Genomic DNA, 21,614 nt, shown 5'->3' with positions numbered 1-21,614 from the left:
AAATGAGAATCTTGAGACTGATGAGCAGGGTATTACTGAGTTACAAGAACGGATAACAATGTATTGCCAAAGAGATCTGACAGGAAATCTCTGAGAAGTGATGTCAGATGGTAGGTCATGATGAGCTGGACAAGTTGTGAAGGAGAACAGTGACTGAATGAGCCTGGTCACAAGGAGAACAGTGACTGAATGAGCCTGGTCACAGGAATGAATATGGAGGGGAAGAATTTTCAGAGGCAGACCAAGGAATAAAGGAGTCTTGCATGGAGACTTCCGGGACGCAGTCTAGGGTCATATTCAGTAGTCATGCACTTGTCATGTATATTTATGCTTATGACAATACTCTCTCTCTCTCTCTCTCCCCTAGTAACAACCTCTCTTTTCTGAAACACTCGTTTTCCCTCAACCATGCTGCCCTCCTAACATCGCCAATGACCCTTTAGTTTTTAGGCTGCCATGAACGCTAAGTCAATCTCCTAATAGTCACATTTAGAATTTGCAGGAAACGCAAAGTGAGGTAGAGAGCTACTAGTCTTTCCTGCAAAAAAAAAAAACATGCTAGGAGAGTGATCGAATTCCTGTGAACCAACGTCCTGACCTGACGAGAGCTGGCAACCCTCCTCTGCTCCTACCTTCCTTTACTCTTATCCCAGTCCGATGCCGACCAGCCGCCAGTCCCTCCTACATCAGTAACCCAGCAGACGTGAGGGGTGGAACTTGCGCGTATCGAAATCGCTTACAACTATTCATTTTTCCTCCTCAAGCCCAAACTCCAATATGTCTGCTACAGGTTCGTATACATTTAGTTTACATGCCCGTTAAAATCATACTGTATGTTACACAGTGAAAAATAATACTTTTAAATATTTCACATACGTTTCAGGCACAAATACGTTTTTTTTTTTTTTTTTTCCGGAGAAAATCAGGCTGGAGGTGTCCATAACAAAGAATTCATTTAAATACACTAAATGCCACCAGGCAACACATTTCACCCACTTTAATAGAAGGCTTACTAAAAATATATATCAAAATTTGGTCATCAGTGTTAACAGAACTCTTATTTATCACACATGTTGAGATTAAAAACAAAAAGACTAGCACAGGAAGACTGATGGAATCAAAATGGATAACATTCCGTGGTAAAGACAAGTATGGCTTGGAATAAATTAAATGAATAACTGGTCACGGTGGTTTACGTAAGTGATGCCGTTTCACTTCTTACTGACTAGATTTCATTCGATTTTGGCCGTTCATGGAAATTATTATTTTTTTTTTTTTTACACGACAATGCCGGTACTAAAAACTTACTGATATGCAAACTGCGTCGACAGAATAATAATTATACCTATAAAAATATTAAGATAGGTAGTTCATTTACCTTAACTTGGCCCAGTTTTCATCCTTTTAGCTTCTTCACCAACACTGCCTGGGTGGCAGATAAAGATTGTATTACGCCTCTACATCTTCTCCATAGGAATTCTTCGTGACCAGCGTCACATTTAAACGTTAATCTAGTGTTGCATCTAAGCATTCACGATGGAGATGGCAATTTTAAACCAGATTAGTCATTTTTTTTTTTTTTTAATGCTGTTAAAATACTTCACTACGACGTCTTTCATTCTTCCTACGCATGAGTTTTTATTTGTAGTTTCGGATGGACTTGTCGAACAGGAGTTTTGTTACTGGTTAGTCAACCCCTTCAACACGTCTCCAAAGCTGAGTAAAACCGTCTGGTGGTGGTAAAAACGAAAGGTCACAGACTGGTCAACCTTCATCACACGCGTCTTAATTCGTCTGAGATAGCAAGGTCAGGGAATACGGATTCAATCCCTTCCACACACACACACACACACACACACACACACAGTAAAACAGTCTGGGGGTAGCAAAAATCAGGGTTATGGTCAGATATATTCGTCAACCACTTCAACACGAGTCTAAACTGAATCAAATCGTCTGAAATCAGCAAGAAGAAAGGATATTGCTGCAGGGGGTAGGGGGAGGGGCTGATTCTTTGGATAAAATGAGCACGTTAATGGACATAAATACTGATGCACCCCATAACTATGAGACGATAAACGATGTCTTTCGGGACTCCAGTGATGCGATATTTGAAGTCAGCATTTTTTTTTTTTCCGAAATGTTCCAAAATTGTTCAACTATACAGTGAAACGATTTTTATTTCTTTTTTTTTTTCCCCTGTAACTGTACGTGACATTCGAAATCAGTAATATATTCTGCGTTTCATAATTGTTTGCCTACAGTGGAGCGATATTTTTTGTCTCTAACTGTACATGGGGAAGAGCGGCGTGGGGTGGCATGAGGAAGACAATGTGTGTGATGACAACAGCAGGGAGATTCTGAGTCACGGAGGACGCTTCGTTGCTTCCCTTCGCGATTTATTTTCCTTATTGTACCTTAACATCGTCTTAAACCCTTCAGTCTGATGACGCATACTGTAGTTTACATTTCAGCTTCCAGACTACTTAAATTACAGGTCTCTCTCTCTCTCTCTCTCTCTCTCAAACCCGCCCAGATTTTCATCTTTTTGCAGCTAATTTCATGTGGCTCAGCGGAAGAAGACACTGCTACGGCTATACTGGTACATCATTTACGCAGCACTTCGTCGAGCACACCATATATCAGTGTTAACCTTTCCAATTTCACTTTGGGACTGGAAAAGTCTGGATGATGATGATGATGATGATGATGATGATGATGATTAGTTAATAATCTCGTACGTTATTTATGCAGTCCACGTCAGTAATAAAATAATACAACTAACACATGAGAATATCTAGTTATAATATTCATGAAAAATTACTAAGAGGTGTTAGATGGCCGTCCCAAGCTGACAGTACCACCGACCTAAAACTCATGGATAAAAAAAATAATAATAATAATGTGGCATTAGCTGAAACAAGCCGAGTTGGCTCTGCAAATTCATACATGATAAAGATATCAGTGATGCAGCCATGACGGTAAAGCATGACTAATCAACTTTGTTATTGTAAAGATACTTTTTTTTTTTTTAATACTTTCGTTACTACCCGACGTGGTTTTACTTATTTACTTAGTAACTGGCAAGATTTTTCGAACTGGAGGGGCTACCCTTCTTCACTACTAGTGATCTTGGATTCTCTCTCTCTCTCTCTCTCAGGGGAAACAGAGGGTAGGCAGTTACGCTTTCTGAAGTGTTCCTCTCATCAGCATCAACGTCTTTCCTATACCGTTTCCTTCTGAAGTCGGTAATAACGGTAAGGCTAGCGTTGAAAATTGGCACGAAAAATACACGAGGACGTTATATGCCGTTTGCCCGGGAAAAAAAAAAAAAAAATCCCGAGATCTGTCGCACGTTGAATGAAATCGTCTGAAAGGGCATGAAGCTATTGTCTAAGAACATTGCAGGCTTCGCAGGACCTTTACTTAGCCATTTACTCTGTACCTCAGCATCCTCTTGTATTGAGGCAAAGTACAGGTCAGTCAGTTAAAAAAATGTAAACAGCACAGGTGAGAGTTTTCTGGTGTAATATGTAAAATAAATCCCATAAGAGGAGGTGTTAGGAAGGTGATGCAGCATACTAGGCGCATTATCAGGATGAGCCAATCAAACCAAGGTCAAGATCTGCTGGAGCCGCTGTTCCTAAACCCCCCCTCCCACAGGTCTACGTGCACATATTTACAATCATAGGCCTCCATACACACACAGGTCTACGTGCACATATGTACATAATCGTAGGTCTCCATGCTTACTAACACACACACACACACATACAAGTCCACATGTGCAGTTACACACACACACACATACATACAAGTCCACATGTGCAGTTGCACACACACACACACACACACATACATACAAGTCCACATGTGCAGTTACACACACACACACACACACACACACACACACACGTCTACGTGCGCAGTTCCACACACCTCCACAAACTACTCGTATGTATAAAAAGGCCGATCCCATTTCACCCCCATCTAGGTGTAGGTTCCCGAGGCTAGGCTATCAAAATCCAGTACATTTAAGGGCAGATGACAAGCCTATACCTCCTTTGATGGCATGAGAGAGAGAGAGAGAGAGAGAATTGCTTGAACAACAGATTCAAGGCCAGACATCACCGAGTCTCTCTCACTCTCTCTCTTCATGGTGGCAGTGATAGTTGCTAGGTTGTTTGGATGTAAGTGATGTTGGTGACAGTAACATTATTATTATTATTATTATTATTATATTACTGGTGGTGGTGGTAGTAGTAGTAACAGCAGAAGTAGTCGTTGTAGTTGATAATGGTAGTGTTGGTTGTGGCAGTGGCGGTGTTTGTGATGTGCTACGTTGTTTTGAATCAAGAAGCTTCGATAAGAGTGATAGTCATTACATCAGGCACTGTCACCTCCTTACGTAACTGGAGTGTCTTTATCTGACGGAACTGGCCAAATACAACTTGAATACTAAACTGTGGTTGCATGAAATTGGATGAGCCTTAGTTATGAGGTTAGGAATGTGTCTCCTTGGTTACTAGACAAACCAGCCCTCCAATCTAACTACACCTGACCATCAAGTAAGCTGGAGGGGATTAAGGATCTGTTAGGTTCGATACTAAACTCTCTTATTTCACCACCTATTTATCATTCATTAATTACCATCTATTGTCATTATCGCTTTCCAATTATCACATTTATTTAGTTACCTATCTTTAGCCCAGAAATATATAAAAATTAATTGTTTGATTTTATGGCAACGTTTTCCACAAGGACAATGTTGCCATACGTAGGAAGGCGGTCATCAATTGAGCTGAAAGGGGTTCGACATATTTGCCAGATAGTAGTAGTAGTAGTGGTAGTAGTAGCAGCTGTAGTAGTAGTAGTAGTAGTAACTGTTGTTGTAACCCCAGGCCCAAGTGAACGTGAACCCGGTGGACTGCAGGCTAAAGTTTCCCTCACCCTGCGGTCTACCATCCTCCTTACGGGGGATAGGGAGTTAGCTGAGACATTTGTATGACCGGGCAATTCCGCCACCCATTATATCGGTGCGACCACATGAAGGCGTCCATCTCTATCGCCAATGGATAACTGTGCACCCCGCTTATATAAAGGCCGCTTCAGTAACTTATGTTTGCTCACACACATGATACGGGGGGCTGACAGAGAGAGAGAGAGAGAGAGAGACCTTACGATCCCTGCGAGGGCTCCGGCCTTATCACTAATACAGTACTGTATCACTAATCACTGAAGTAGGAGAAAAAGATAGTACAGCAGAAGGCTTTCTTCCCAACCCTTCAGATTTGTCAGTACAGGAGGAAAAATAATGCAGGTTCATTTACTTGTTTCACGTCCCCACAGAACAGACAAGTATATGTTGGTGAAGGTGATGACCACACCTGATACAGCATATTGGTCAGGTCAGGCCGAACCAGGTCAAGACTCGCCCATCCACCTTCTCCCCGGACAGGAAATATTCATATGCATATACATACATAAGTACATGGGCACACACACATACACGTATCAATACACTTTTCCTATTGTATCTGTATAATACTGCGCTTCAAGTTGTGTATTTAATCTCTTTTTGAATTACTGCACTGCTTTCCACTACATTCCTAGTGTGTTTGTTCATCATTTACAACGGAGACAGTGAAGATGTCTTTGGTTATATCAAGATTAGTCTTCCTTGCTTGCAGCTTCATGCCATAACCTCGAGTTGTGGTCTCTGTAACAGCTTTAAGCAATTAAACAGAATGACTGAGTAACGCAGAACACACTAGAACATTTACACACACACACACACACACACACACACACACACACACACGCGCGCGCGCAACCTATCGCCTGTTATACAACTTAGATGAAGTATACATTTGCACGACTCTCTCTCGCTCACTGAACATGTTTTCCCCTGTATTCCTCCTCTTTCTTTTTTCACCATTGTCCTGCATTTCTCATCTCATCTCTTATTCTTCCTCATTTGCTCTCTTTCTCTTCTCAGTTTCTTCCCGTTTCCCTCATACTCCCGTTCCCTTTACTTCTCCCAGTGAATTCCAACAAAATCGACATCTACATATAATAATAATAGTAATAATAATAATAATAATAAAAATAATAATAATAATAATAATAATAATGGTGATACGCTCCAAACCAAAGTCCTCTACCCAGGGACAACGCCTTAGCCCTTATTGAAAAAAGGGGAAGGCGTAAAATTAAAAAAATGATGATGATGATAAACCCCTCATAAAACGAATCAAAGTGCCTTGAGACAGCAGTAATAAACCAACAAATTTCGTCACACGGAGAGACGTGAGACGTGCTGGGAAACCTCAAACGCAGACTGACCTTGACTACGATTATGATACTTGCAATTTTTAGACTGCCTTCTCTGTGTGATTTTGTCAGCTTAGGAGATATTTGTTATACTAGAGGGGTTAAATATAGCCTTCACTGACCGTGACACTGGGCTCTCGTCAGCTGAATAAAACCGTCTGGATAGTAAAAAATAGATGGTAAAAGAGGTTCTCAGGGTGAAGGGTTAAGATCAATCAAATGTCACGGGCTCGTCTGTGAAGGTGTAATTCAGCATCCAACACACGTACTCCTAGTAATGCTGACGTTTACCAAGCACACACCTCAACCATTTTATTTCTCTCGGGAAGTTTAGTGTCAATTGTCTTTTCTGGAACCTCTTAGAACCTTCCATCTTGTGTATGTTGTAATCTTCTGACAGAGTTTCCAAAAAGTCGTTTAGGCGCTACGTTTTCTCCCGAGGTATTTTGATGCGAAAATTTATTCTCGAAACTCAAAGCTCCACGCGGGCTCTTACTTCGCTGCATGCCTGCGAATAAACATGCTCCCACCTCGATGTCCAGAGAATTAGAAAAGCATGTATCCCAATATAATAAAGCTGTTTCACACTGGAAAAGCCTAGGCCACGTTTTGAACACGTAAACCTGGTGACCAACTACTAGAGAAATAAAGATATGTTCTAAACAATCCTAAACGACAATCTGAAAAGTTTCTAGCCATCTGTAAGTTAGAGAGAGAGAGAGAGAGAGAGAGAGAGGAAAAACAATCCCAAACGACAATCTGAAGTTTCTAGCCATCTGTCAGTTAGAGAGAGAGAGAGAGAGGAAAAACATGCCACTTCCAACATGAAGTTGATAAGCTACGCGTTGAAACCTCACCCACGTTTTAAAGAAGCACATTTCCAACAAGCCTAACTTATTTTGGAAGTCGTCACGCATTTTGAAAACTATTACATATTTCCCGCAAGCCTGGGGCATTTTGAAAACAACCAATTAAGTCTTTGGAAGTAAATCCCGTTCTGAAGAAACACGCGCCAATAACCTAGCCTAAGAAGCCAGGGAACTTATTTCCAGTAAACCTAAACTAAACCATTTTGAGAGAAACCAGTTATGGACTTGGAATTCTGCCGAACGTTTCTAACAAACCCATCATTAAAAACAAGAACAACGCATTTTGAACCTGTCCCACGCTTTTAATAGATCGTTTGGAGAAAATTTGGCGCAGTTAAAAATCTATCTCTGGTACTGAAAAAACTATAAATCGAAAGAGAAGACTGAGAAACACATGCACAATCGAGGAGCCGAAACAGACAAAGGGTGAGTGCTATCTTTAACGTCGGGAGGAATGAGCCAGGTGGACAGAGTATAGTGGGAAGAGTTAAACTGATGATTATTTCTTTGTCAGTGCTAGGAATTAAAATATGCATAGAAGAATACTTGAACACTTTCGAGGTAACACGTTTCCTTCAGTTATAAATCATCTGGCGTTAGCAAACTAGCCTCCCGTTTTGAAATTTTGGAATATATAATGTGTTCACAGTATGCAACATTAGGCCCCCCCAGAACGAGTCCTGTCCCCACCTTGGCCCCTTATTTGTGGAGACCTGACTTCGCCACTGGGTTGATAAGAAAAACACGTGGCATGACTGTCTCTAACCTTTCGAGGACGGGGGTTGCTATCTGATGAATAATACCGTCTGACAGTAACCGGATTTAAGTAAGAGAAGAGACGTGCTTTATAGAATTAAGGCGTATATAATATGCAAAAACCCAAGAGAAGAGGTGCTAGTATGTGATATAAGCGAACAGGATATTGCAGCCACGTGGAGTTATGCAGTAGTCCAGTGATATGGTGTGAGTGATGTGTGACGTTATGCTTTGAGGGTGAAGTTTGGTACTGTGTGAACTCTGGTGTGACGTCATGCTTTGTGGGTGGAGCTCAGAGCATAGTGGTGGCGATGTGGTAGGCATGTGGGGGGGAGGGGAGGGGAGGGGGTAGTTCAGAGGTAACGCTTCGAAACTTTGCTGTCAGAAATGTTATTTACTATTTAAAGACAAAATTTCCACCAGCGCACCATCCTCATTTTGGGGAGAGCTGAGGAATGTTATAACCGGCCAGCGGAGCAGATTGGTTATAACACTGCCACCACACGAAGGCGCCCCTCTCCACCACCACAGGGAATAAGAAAAAATAAAAATACAAACAAACGATTTTCCTGCCATGCGATCTTTTACACACACACACACACACACACACACACACACACACACACACACACACACACACACACCACAACATCCCCCCCTCCTCTCTCTCTGTGCGTGTGATAAGCTGTTGGTGCCTTAGATTAGCCTTGTCTCCGACGATGTTGGTAAGAGATGTAATGATATAAGTTCCTCATCATAAGCAACTGTGCCTTAAGTTACCCTACTTCATCCCACACCACCTCACCCTGCCCTACTCCTGCCTATTCCACACCACCTTACCCTGCCCTACTCCTGCCTATTCCACACCACCTCACCCTGCCTTACTCCTCCCTGTTCCACACCACCTCACCCTGCCCTAAGTGTCTTACCCAACTCAGCCATGCCCTACCCTGCCCAGTCCTATCCCAGCTCTCCCTGTCCCACCCTATCCCGTAGTCCTTTACCCTGTCCTGCTCCATCATCACCCTGCCTCATCCTACTCACCTCACAATACAGACAACCTTTCAGCATAACCCAAACAAAAGATGCACAGTAATACATGGATGAAGTGATCAATTTCCTGAAGTTCAAGGTTTTAAAGTTTGGACCACAACAACAACACAACATTATCACGCCCTGTCCCTCCTACCCATCCCACCTTACTATCTCTTCTTTCCTGCCCTCCTTTGTCCTCCCCTTTCCCATACTATTTCACACTCATCCTGCCCTGCCGTGTCCTATCCTGTCCCATCCTACCTCATCCTGCCTTACCATACCATACCATACCATGTGCTACCCAATCCTAACCTAACCTGCTCTACTCTGCCCTGACTTACACTGTTCCCTCCTGTTCTTTCTTCATCATGCACTATCTTACCCTGCCCTATACTGCGCTGCTCAGTTCTAACCTGCTGTGCCCTATTCCGCCTTTTTTTCTCTACCCAAGCCAGCTCTGCTCTGTTCTACCTTGCTGTGCCTTATTCAGTCTTAATCTCTACCCTACACTGCTCTGCTCTTCTCTGCCCTACTGTGCTCTGTTCTGTTTTATTCTACCTCTACCCTGCTCTGCCCTATCTTCCTGCTCTGCCCTACCCTGGCCCACCCCTCGGAGCCTGACTCACAACCTGGTACTTCATAAACCTTCCTCAACCACCGCATTAACTCTCCAGGTCCCGGCTACCCGTCACCGCTGGCCGCGATGAACTACGGGCCTCGTGAGAAAATACTGTGGCTTCCCTGCATCCGTACTAACTCAGGCAAACCGGACTATCTCGCTACCGTGGATGTTGACCCTGCCTCACCTGATTTCTGTAAGGTAGGCGTACATAATTATCTTTTATCATCTTTAATGCTGTTGTCATATTTATTGTTATCATGACTACCATTATTACCTACATTATTATTATTACCTTCATCATGATCATCATCATTACCAGCGTTACCGTCATCGTCATTATCTTATTATATTACTGTTACTACTACTATTACTGCTACTTCTATTATTATTATTTATTGTTGTTATGATTATAACCATACCATCAAACTGTTTTCAGATAATATATTTGGCGTATAAGATTCAGAAATGTGGACAGGAAAGCACTCCCCACCCTACCCTATGCTACCTCCCAGTCCTGAAATGTGTTGGTTGTAAAACGAAGATGACGACGATGATTTGCTAATGACGATGGTGACAAGTTCTTAAAAGATCATACAGTCACAGCTCATGAAATAAACACCAAATACTCAGTACCTCACTCCATCTTTACACGCACACACACACACACACGCACACACACAAAGGCCAGGACGATAATATTCCAACACACTGATAATAATGATGATGATGATGATGATTCCCTACGTGCCCCCAGGTGATCCATCGTCTGTACCTGCCTTACCTGGACGACGAGATCCACCACATGGGCTGGAACACCTGCTCCTCCTGCTACGACGACCCCTCCCGCGTCCGCAACCGGCTCGTTATGCCCGCCCTCGGCTCCTCCAGGGTCTACGTCATTGACATCTCCGAAGAACGCAAGCCTAAGATGTTCAAGGAAAGGGTGGACGGTTAGGAGGTTGTGTCTGGGGGAAGGGGTAATGTGAGCTGTGTGTGTGTGTGTGTGTGTGTGTGTGTGTGTGTGTGTGTGTGTGTGTGTGTGTGTGTGTGTGTGTGTAATGTGAGTTGTGGGTGTGTATTGTGATAGTGTAGTGTTGTTGTTGTGTTTGACAGTATGTAGCTGTGGAAGACATTATGGTGAGATGTGGCTGTGTGTGGCAGTGTGAGGTGGGCTGATGCGTTGTATGGCAGTGTAAGGTCTATCATTGTGACCAGGGTTTGGTATTGTAAACCGTAAGTGTGAGGTGTAGAAGTGTGTGGCCTGTTTGCGTGTGGCAGTGTAAGGTGTGGAGGTGTGTGGCTTATTTGTGTGGCAGTGTGAGGTGTGGAAGTGTGTGGCTTGTTTCGGCAGTGTGAGGTGTGGAAGTGTGTGGCTTGTTTCGGCAGTGTGAGGTGTGGAAGTGTGTGGCTTGTTTCGGCAGTGTGAGGTGTGGAAGTGTGTGGCTTGTTTCGGCAGTGTGAGGTGTGGAATTAACTGCTGCTCTTAACCTCTTCCCAACAGATTATGGAACCCGAAGTGCTTAAGTCTAACGGCGTAAGTCACCCCCACACCACGCACTGCCTCCCCAACGGCCAGGTGATGATCTCCACGCTGGGGGACGCTCACGGCAAGGGAAAGGGATCGTTCATCACCTTCGACTCCTTGACTTTCGAGCACACAGGTAGGTGGAGGAGGGCACAGGCTAATGGGAAAGTGCATAGGGTAGTAGGGGTGTGAATATTTTAGCAGGGAAGTGCACAGGCTAGTAGGGAAGTGCATGGGCTAGAAGGGGAAGTGCACAGGCTAGTAAGGAAGCGAACAGGCTTGAAAGGAAGTGCATAGGTTAGTAATGAAGTATATAGGCTAGAAAGGAAGTGCATAGGTTAGTAATGATGTACAGTATACAGGCTAGCAGGGAAGTGCATAGGCTAGTAGGGATGTGAAGAGGGTACTAGGGAAGTGCATAGGTTAGTAGAGAAGTTATTGTAAGCCATCTTTTATATCTTTCTTTTTTTGCACCCGGAATCACATTAAATGCTCATTGTAAGTTACCTTTTTTGCACCTTCAGTCACGCACAGTTAATTTCTCGACAGTTATCATCATTTTCCTCACAACCAGATCTCCCTAATATCCACAAATACACCCAGTCATTTCCAACAGCCCACAAATACACCCAGTCATTTCCAACAGCCCACAAATACACCCAGTCATTTCCAACACTCCACAAATACACCCAGTCATTTCTAACACCCCTGTCTTTGCCTGTGTTACTAGGGAAATGGACGGAGATGGACTCAGAGTATGGGTATGACTACTGGTACCAGCCCACTCATGACGTCCTCATCTCCAGCGAGTGGGGTTGTCCTACCGCGTTTTGGAAGGGATTCGACCCTAAGGATGTGCAGGCAGGTGAGTGAGGTGGTGATAATGATGATGATGATGATGAGGAGGAGGAGGAGGGTGATGGAAAGGGAGGCGAGCAGGATAAGAAGGAGGTGAAGTGGGTATGTCGGTGTGTGAGGGGAATGAGAAGGAGGGTAAGGTGCAGAAGTAAGGTAGGAAATTGGGTGTGGGTGTTGAAGCCTGTAAGGAAACGGTTGTGGGTGGCGTGAACATACGACAGACAAACCCTCACTATATCAGATTTGTTATATCGGACTCTGATTTTACCCATTAAACTTTCTGTATTGTCGCATTTACTGTATTTCTGTCCCCAGCATCACATCACTATCCATACTTCATTTCAGTGTCTTGGATTAATGGCTGCATCAGAATTTTTCCACCATAATGGTATATGAACTGTTGTCCAACAGTCTAGAAAAAAAAAAGTTTTTTCACCCAACAACCCTGATGAAAGAAGATATTAACATTGCACCATCTGTCTATCTATGTGCGTGTGTATATACCTGCGTGTGTAATTCACCGGGTCGGTCAGGATCACGTGATGGTTTGTGATCATCGGCATTTTACCCTCCCGGAAGAGAGCTGAGAGCTCATATAGTCCGATCTAAGGGCAAAGCCTTGACCTTCACACACGCACACACCCATCCTCTTGCTCAAGGAGGACAGTGACCACCCGCTTTGTCAGTGAAACTTTTTCGCATCCCGAGCAAGGCGCGAACCCCCGTCTTAGCAGATGCTAGGCGAGAGCGTTACCACTGCACCAGCGAGAGGTGTGTGTGTGTGTGTGTGTGTATATATATATATATATATATATATATATATATATATATCTTCGAGAGATAACTGTAGGCTATGTAGTAATACTTGCAAACATAAATATGGTGAACAACGTCCAAAGCCACACCAGTACCAACACTATACCTGCACTCCCTTCCTGTAGGTATATGAGACACCTGAACACAAGTTTACCCGTGCCTCCCCTCGCAGGTAAATACGGGACACACCTGAACGTGTACTCGTGGTCTGATCGTCGTCTGCTGCAGCGCGTAGACCTGGGGCCAGAAGGGGTGATGCCACTGGAGATACGCTTCCTGCACGAGCCCACCGCCACAGAGGGATTCGTTGGTTGTGCCCTCTATGCCAATGTCTTCAGGTATGACTCTTACTGCCCTGCGAAGTAGTAATGAGAGAGAGAGTTTTCCAGATTCGTAATAACTCTCAAATTATTCCATGAGCTAATGTGCCACAGTCCTAGTCAGAGAAGTAGACGAAGAACTTTGTCACGTAAAACACTGCCAGACATTGGATAGGCTCCTCTAATTTAACTGATCTGGACTACGGTGGCCTGGCCTTTGACCCACCCACACCTCAGGTCCTTCTGGGTCCCCAAAGGAATTGCACAGGACTGGATGTTACTTTACAAAAACACGCCGGGTGATAAAGAGGGGTTCCAGTACATCTATCTTGCTTTGCCTCCCTTACCACATCTATCTTGCCTTACCTCCCTTACAAGTTCTATCTTGCTTTGCCTCCCTTACTAGATCTATCTTGCCTTAACTCCCTTACTGCATCTATCTTGCCTTGCCGCCCTTACTTTTTTTTTCTTTTTTTTTTTTTTTAGATGTCCGACTCTGGGCAAAGGCTTCAGGGCCTATATCTCGGGGGCAGTAGCCTATCCCCAGTCCCAGTAGTCCTCCTACACCTCCACATGTCACCACTTCGGCGCTAACACCCACCGTCCATACTGAATACATGCTAGGGCTGTCTCATACAGGACTGATGTATTGTTATTAGCGGGGGTATTTTTACGACATTTTGGCGGGTCATCTGGTAGGTCAGGAAAGTCTGCTTTTTATGAAATTCAAGTCCTTAAACTGTCCCCTGCCCCAGCCAGGATTCGAACCTGGGTCCATCAGGACTGCAAGCCGCCTCTGTACCGATTCAGCCACCGCCTCCCCCAAACCTTGCCTTGCCTTCCTCACTATAGTCGGTTTTTTGTTATCTGCCAAAGCTGAGCCACTCCTACAACTTAATACTTTAGGTTCTGGTTATATAAAATACGATAAGCTTTAATTATGAAGGAAAGGTCTCCTTCGTTACTAAATCAACCTTTCAATCTGACCACACTTGGCCATCAATTGAACTGAAAGATGACGGGGATCTCTGCCAGGTTTGACAAAAAGGCACACACTGTAACAATTCTCACGTCCCCAGATTCTACCGCAAGGATGACGGGACGTACGCAGCCCACAAGGTGATCAGCATCCCGCCCAAGAAGGTGGAAGGCTGGGCACTACCGGAGATGCCAGGTGTGTATCCATGGCAACTGACTGAGGTGCCTGGTCGGTATAACGGAGACAACTGTGGCAACATACACCACGCACTGTGCAAATAATCATGTGCAGTCAAACAGTATCTTGCACAGTACGGAACAATATCGTCAGCAATCTTACAAAATGGTGTGCACACTGGCAAAATATTACCATCGCTGTAACAAAATTATGTACACTGTGGCAAAATATCATGTGCACTGTGGGAAATATGTGCATTGTGGCAAATATCATGTGCACTGTGGCAGATATGTGCACTCTGACAAAATTAATCAGTGCCCCATTTCCACTGCTGTATCATCTTTTAATCCCTTCAGTATCAGCGAAATTTCCTAATATCAGTATCAGTGAAATTTCCTAATATCAGTATCAGTGAAGTTTCCTAATATCAGCAAAATCCCGTTAAAAAAAAATAAGGAACTAAAATAAAAAATAAATGGATATCCTCCTAGGAGGCTTAACCTAATGGACACTGACTGTAACCCAATTGATACGAAATATCCCCCAACAGCTCTGTTTTATTACGTAGCAGCGGAAAGAAAAATCTATTATTTATTTTTATCTCTACCATACCGAAGGGGTTAATAATGAAAGACAGTGAAGCACGAGACATGACAGCTGCAGATAACGACCACCACTTAACACTGGTGCTGTGAGAGACGCGCCAACTGACGGTTTAACAGGGATTCATTATTCACTGAGTGTCACGGTGCTGGAGAGACGCCTTCATGAAGTGGCACCCATGTAATTTAAAGTTTCCTCTGCCTGGCTTTACAAATGTCCCTAGTAGTGGTGTACTGCGGGGAAAGCGCAACTTAGGCCTGCAGTCCACCGGGCTCACATTTCAGCTGGGGCTACAACAATAATTTCAACAGTATAATCCACAACTGATGGAGAAAAACATAAATATATTACTAAGTTTGTGAATGAAAACCTTAACTGATGTTCACTCCCCTGCCAAGATTTTTTTCATGCACAGAATCAGCCAGTGTATTAAAACATCAGTTAAATTCCGTAATGGATTCGCTTTGGGGGAAGTGTAACGAAGATATATTAATAAGATTTGTCTGTTGTCTGATCTGCTTAAATGTTAACTCTGATGATGAATTGGGCAGCTGGGCAACAAGGAACAAATTATTAGTTTATGGCCAGGTAGATAAACGTATTAATACTAAATACTGTGAACCATCACAACCAATCAAAAGTCCTCCCCCCCCCCCCAAAAAAAAAAAGGTGGAAAAGACAGATACTTGTGTATGAAACAGGCTATATGAAAAAATATATACCGGTATACAATATAGTTTCAACGTCAGTACAAATGAGGTGGGACCAATACAGACATATGAGTAATTATGCGATAAATAAATATATACCGTAAATAAATTAATACAGAGACATAAACTAACTCACCTCCACAGTGCACGTATCATGATTCACACACACACACACACACACACACACACACACACACAAGATAGAGCTAACCTGTCTTCCCACTGCAGGTATAATGACGGACATCCTGATCTCCCTGGACGATCGTTTCCTGTACTTCAGCAACTGGGCCCACGGTGACATCCGCCAGTACGACATCACCGACCCCGCCAACCCTAAGCTGGCGGGTCAGATCTTCCTCGGAGGGTCCATCGTGAAGGGCGGACCCGTCAAAGTTGTGCACGATCAGGAGCTGGATGTTAGTAATGTGAAGTTGAAGTCCATATGTTTACATCTGACGGAACTGAGTCACTCCCACTGATTGAATAGTATGTTGTGTTTGCATGAAATTTGATAAGCCATAGTTATGAGGTACGAATGATTCTCTTAGTTAAATCGACCCTGCAATCTGGCTACATGTGGCCCTCACAAGGGTTGGGGATCTTTGCTTCTGTGGGGACGTCCGTCAGGAACAGTACAATCTATATACCGTGCAGGGATCCACCGCCCCCGTGTAGTGGACAAAGCCTCAGCAGGGTTGGACTAGGGTCCTTCCAACGGCGAGGTTTATGGAAATATTGAGGAGGTTTGGCTTCTGGCCGCACGCCACAACTGTTCCACCCAGGATGCACAGCGCCGCCATGAGTAGGCTCCTCTTCAGCCCCTCAAATTAGAGTTAATGCACTCTAGTACCCATCACCAATACAAAACAGAAACAAACACCAAAAAAAGATCACCCTACCGCCAACAATCATCATTATAAACCCCTTTAGTTTTAGGACATACCGAACTTCGTATTTTGAGTAATGCTAAATGATTTATGCTCTGCTCAGAAGAGACTCCATGGCCTGAATGTTGTTGTAACTAGTGCACATTAGTAATCAAAATGGTAATAGCTTTAAAAGACAACAAATATACTGTATATAGGCATTAGTTTACATTGAAGAATATGGGATGGATATAAATCCCAGTGAAGCATATGTAATAATCATTAAATACAGCACACAGCGTTATGTGCACTTTTACATTTTTTTTTTTAGGAACTTTCATAACACCAGCCATGAGTTACTACATACATTTACTAAACTTTCTTTATACACAAAAGAACAACAAATCTACTGATTACAATATCATCTCGTCCTGCTCTGACCACAGGAGCAGCCTGATCCCGTGTACATCCAGGGTCGTCGCATCATGGGCAGTCCACAGATGCTGCAACTGTCCCTGGATGGCAAGCGTCTCTACGTCACCGACTCCCTCTTCTCACCCTGGGACAGACAGTTCTACCCAGATATCGTCAAGTACGTACCGTTGCCTCACGTACAGTCAACAAAAAAGTGCAGCAAGTATCGCACACTTGGGGTACGATGGATGTGAATGTTAGCGTGTTTTGTAGGACACGTGAATCTAATAACCTAATGCCTTAAAAAACACAGCACCCAGTATTTGAACTTTGTGCGATTTCGAGTCCTAATAAATGCCAAGGATAATATTTGCACTTATAACGACCAGCTGATCCATGTCAGTGCTTCGTCCATGTCACAGAATGATGTGTGCGGGAAGAAGCTCGATACTTTTTTGGTTTATTGTACTGTAATTTGTGATACTACACTCGTTACATACCCAGCAAAGTACCTATGATATTTACCGTAACTTACACCACGAGAAAAATTGTCCGTGAAACATCATATCCATTAATGTTGATACAATACCAGTTATACTTTGAATTGGCCTAGAAATTGTCATTTCTTCATCTTGAGTGCTCGGTTGTAACAAAAAATTAACATAATGCAGCTAGTCACGAAGAAGCGCTATGGAAAGGATGCAGAGCCGTAGTATTTCTTAGTCTGTCACTAAGCGATGTGAAATATGCTGCAAAAGGACGAAATTCTCGGTCAAATAAGTGTAAAATTAATATAGTGTCTGAAATCTACACCTTAATATTGTAGCCTGTCAAGCTTCTGCACCTCACACTGTTAGGAGACAGAGTGTTACCATTTTAGTCTACAAAGTCTTAGAACTTTTTCCACATAGTTTAAGAATTTTGAGATTTCCAAAGTTCTGAACCAATATCATCCCAACTTTAACTGTCACCATAATAAATAATTCACTATATATATATATATATATATATATATATATATATATATATATATATAATAGGTAAAAAGGGACAAGAAACCAAAAATTTGAAAACACAAAAGCAAGAGAAACTGTGATCTAAGCAGAGGAAACCATAATGATCCACGGAGGGGAAAGAAGAATGATTGAAACATCGAGAGTGAAATACTGCAAAACGTACATCAATAAAAGTCCTAATAACACCCCCATAATAATAATAATAGTTATAATAAAAATAACAGCACTAATACTTCCCTCTCCCCTGCCTCCCCACAGGAAGGGCTCCCTGATGCTGCAGATTGACGTGGATACAGAGAAGGGCGGCCTGACTCTCAATCGCAACTTCCTCATCGACTTTGGCAAGGAACCCGAGGGACCTGCACTGGCCCATGAAATAAGGCAAGTTTTAGTGAGAATGTTTTTAGTGGTTGGGTAAGATGGGAAATGTGGGTGGAAGTGGAGCTGAGTGGGTATGGGTGGGAGTGAAATTGGGTGGACTAGACAGGAAATGTGGGTGGAAGTGAAAATGGCTGTATATGATGGGAATTATGGGAGGAAGTGAAAATGTAGTGATTAGTGGGGAAAATTTTTAATTTACTGATTTGTTTTTTTTTAACAAATTTTAGGATATAATGTAATTGCGGAGTTTAATTGAACATACAACAAGCCCCCGTGTGTGGAAAAGTTTTAAAGGGAAGTTTTAGGACAGTGTATAATGTGCAAAATATATAAGGATACTTTACGCTCATGGAGTAAGGCAGTTGTTTGTGGGTGTGTGTGTGTGTGTGTGTGTGTGTGTGTGTGAGAGAGAGAGAGAGAGAGACTACAGAATTATGACACTCTAGTACAGATGGACAGGACGCTGAGAGGTGGATATAAGGGAAGGTTGGTCAGAGAATGAAAAAAAATAAAAAAGAAAAAAAAGAAAAAATTTTGCTGCGAAGAATAACTCATGAGTGAATATTATGGTGTAAGAAATCCGTTAAGTCTGTAGTGAACACAGACCACTATTATGAAAATCTGACAAGTGAAATTTCCAGCTTACAGAATCAGGAAAATTCTAAGTGAGGACCGAATGATAAAACTTTTAAATGAATGGATGGGATGGTAAGTAAAGGCCTATCAGAGAATATAAATAAATACAGTAAATAAATAACTTAAAAAATAAAATTCGAGCAATGTTAGGATTATTTATTTTTTGATGATGAAAGCCGTACCCTCTAATATTAACTCTTTTTACATTTACGTATACCCTGGTGGGGACTGCATATCAAACATCTCGCAATAAAGAAAGAAAAAAGAAAAGAAAAGAAGAAAGAATGAATGAACGAAAAAAGGGAAGATAGACTGAATGAAAGAAAAAGGGGAAGAACAAATTAAAGTGAAGAAAAAATGCATGAACGAAAAAAAGGGGAGAAAGAATGAATGAATGAAAAAGGAGAAGAATGAGTTAATGAAAGAAAAATGGTTGAAAGGAAAAGGAAGGAAAGAAAGTCAATCGGTTCGCTCTAAAATGAACTCTCCTCTCACAGATACCCAGGCGGGGACTGCACATCGGACATCTGGCTTCCCCCCGGCTCTAAGGAATGTGCCCACAGCAAGGTCCCCAAGGCTGGTCTCTAAGCACTATAGACACAAAGCATCACGTGTATATAATGTATAAAAACACCAATGTTTACCAGTACCTTGTATACTGCATTATCTATATTTATGTCTAGATACAGACTCTGTCTATGTACTTATCTACGGTATATGTACCTCCTTACCTATCAGTCTACTTATAACCAAACACAATATAACATCTATCTACCTATTTGTCTGTCTACCTATGACCCCTTTCTATATCTATCTATCTATATCTTCCTACCTATTTATTGGTCTATCTGTAGCCGGACCCTGAATTTCGTAAGGGGTGACCACAAACTACTCGCCTCCACGTCACCCCGTACTCAGCTATCTGGCTACCCTCTGTCCAACTTATACCCCCTTTCGTCATCCTCTCCACCTCATCCCTATATTATACTTTCCAATTTTTTTTTAATAACTCTAGAGCGCTGTTATAAGTTGCCTTTTTAGATATCCTTTTCTGTTATCCCCTACGACACGATTTCAAGTCCCGGTTCATGACTTTTGTTTTTTTCGTCCACAAGGTATTTTAAAAAGTTAAAGATGGATTTGTGATATTTTGTGGATATGTGGGTCATGGGCCAAGGAAGAGTTGATTCAATTTTAGTGGTGATCTGAATTGTCTGGTATAGGCGTTGGTGGAGGTATGCGCCTTCTGGGTACTGTCTAGTTTATCAGTGGAGAAACCTTATGTGCTCAAGAGGAATGGTGCTCCTTCATGCCACAGCTTTCCTATATGCAAAATAGTACTATCTGTGGGTGACACGACTATAATAATGTTCAACGCTATAGATGCAAATGAAATAAATAAAACCTTATCATATGTGACTTTAACTGACAAACTGTTACGTATGCCTGGAGGTCAAAGTTATCTACGAAAGGTCAAGGGTCCCTGGTTACTGTATCTATGGTCTATCTTGCCCTGGGTGACAAGTGTTTACCCTCCGCAAATCAGCGTAGATAATGATGCTTCAGATTAATACGGTATATATGTTATCAGTGCTTCAGTTCTTTTATTTTCACTTGGCTCAGATTTTCTTTTCAGCTTAGTTCACATAGATCAATGGCAGAAAATGACAATACTACGGCTCTACATCTTCTCCATAATGCTCCATGACCAGTATCATATTCTGGGCATTCAAGGTGGGGAAGGCAATTTTAGGCCAAGTTAGAGTAAAAAGGGTATCGTGTCAATTTTATCATTAATTCTTACATTGGTAAACACTTTAATAGATAATAATAGTAATAATAATTAATAATAATAATAATAATAATAATAATAATTTTAGCACCATTAATAACATGTACCAAGCATGTTTGTATAAAGGGGTCGAAAGGAATGTAAACAGCAACTGGTCCATTGGACCTTTAGCGAATTTGCTGCAGGAAAGGCTATAACTAAGGAACTGTTTTACGAGTCAGAAAAAAATATTTATTTAGTAGTTATTTCATTTAAAAGTGACAAGTAAGACATGAAAAAATAACTTGTTTCACTTAGTTATGTAATGTAACATCTAGAGATCTACTAACGTTACCAAATGGAAACGAAGGCGAAAATTGTTTATAAAAAAGCTAACAGGTTAAAAAAAAAAAAAATATATGGATCAGTGACTGGTGAAAGAATGGTCGGCGAAGTGGGTTGCCTATGTACAATCCTGAAACTCGCCTATCATAATTAAGTGATTTGGACACATTGTTAAACTGAGTACCGTTTTACCTTCAAAGAACTTAATAATTTTATCATAGTGAATTGTGAGGGTGTGTCGTTTAACTGGTAGCATTACTTTTAACATTACTGGAACTTCTGTGTCATAACTTTTTTTCTGTGTTTTTCCCTCCTCTGTTCATCCTCTGTAAAAAAAAAAAATAAATAAATAAAGTAAATATATAAAAAACCAAGTGGTGTACATGGAGGTGACTTGGTGTGGTAGTTTAGGGTTTTTGAATCTATGTCGGTAGCATTCTCAAACCTTTTCCCCCCTAGATCTTGTAACCCCTAGCACATTTAACTGACTGATTTAACCCCTTGGAATGGTGATGGAGAGGGACGCCTTCACGTGGTGGCACTAATATATCCTGGTTGTTCGGTTATTCAAACATCCCTCAG

At 42.2% G+C, this 21,614-nt stretch overlaps 1 protein-coding gene across 1 annotated transcript; it reads left to right on the top strand.

The window, feature by feature from the left end:
• Positions 1-665: 665 nt before the first annotated feature.
• Positions 666-20,306, top strand: LOC145406109 (methanethiol oxidase). The gene is made up of 11 exons (XM_080277306.1): positions 666-790; positions 9,668-9,813; positions 10,370-10,552; positions 11,117-11,276; positions 11,871-12,005; positions 12,987-13,152; positions 14,214-14,308; positions 15,832-16,019; positions 16,916-17,061; positions 18,158-18,280; positions 19,414-20,306. The coding sequence occupies exons 1-11, from the start codon at positions 778-780 to the stop codon at positions 19,502-19,504; spliced, it is 1,446 nt and encodes a 481-aa protein (XP_080133432.1). The 5' UTR covers positions 666-777; the 3' UTR covers positions 19,505-20,306.
• Positions 20,307-21,614: the final 1,308 nt, after the last annotated feature.

The sequence above is a fragment of the Coenobita brevimanus genome, chromosome 69, assembly GCF_032717465.1.
Source record: "Coenobita brevimanus isolate Jiangsu-jjx chromosome 69, ASM3271746v2, whole genome shotgun sequence".
Classification (NCBI taxonomy): domain Eukaryota; kingdom Metazoa; phylum Arthropoda; class Malacostraca; order Decapoda; family Coenobitidae; genus Coenobita; species Coenobita brevimanus.
Note: the sequence above shows the minus strand (reverse complement) of the source record. Positions and strands in the feature narration are given on the sequence as shown.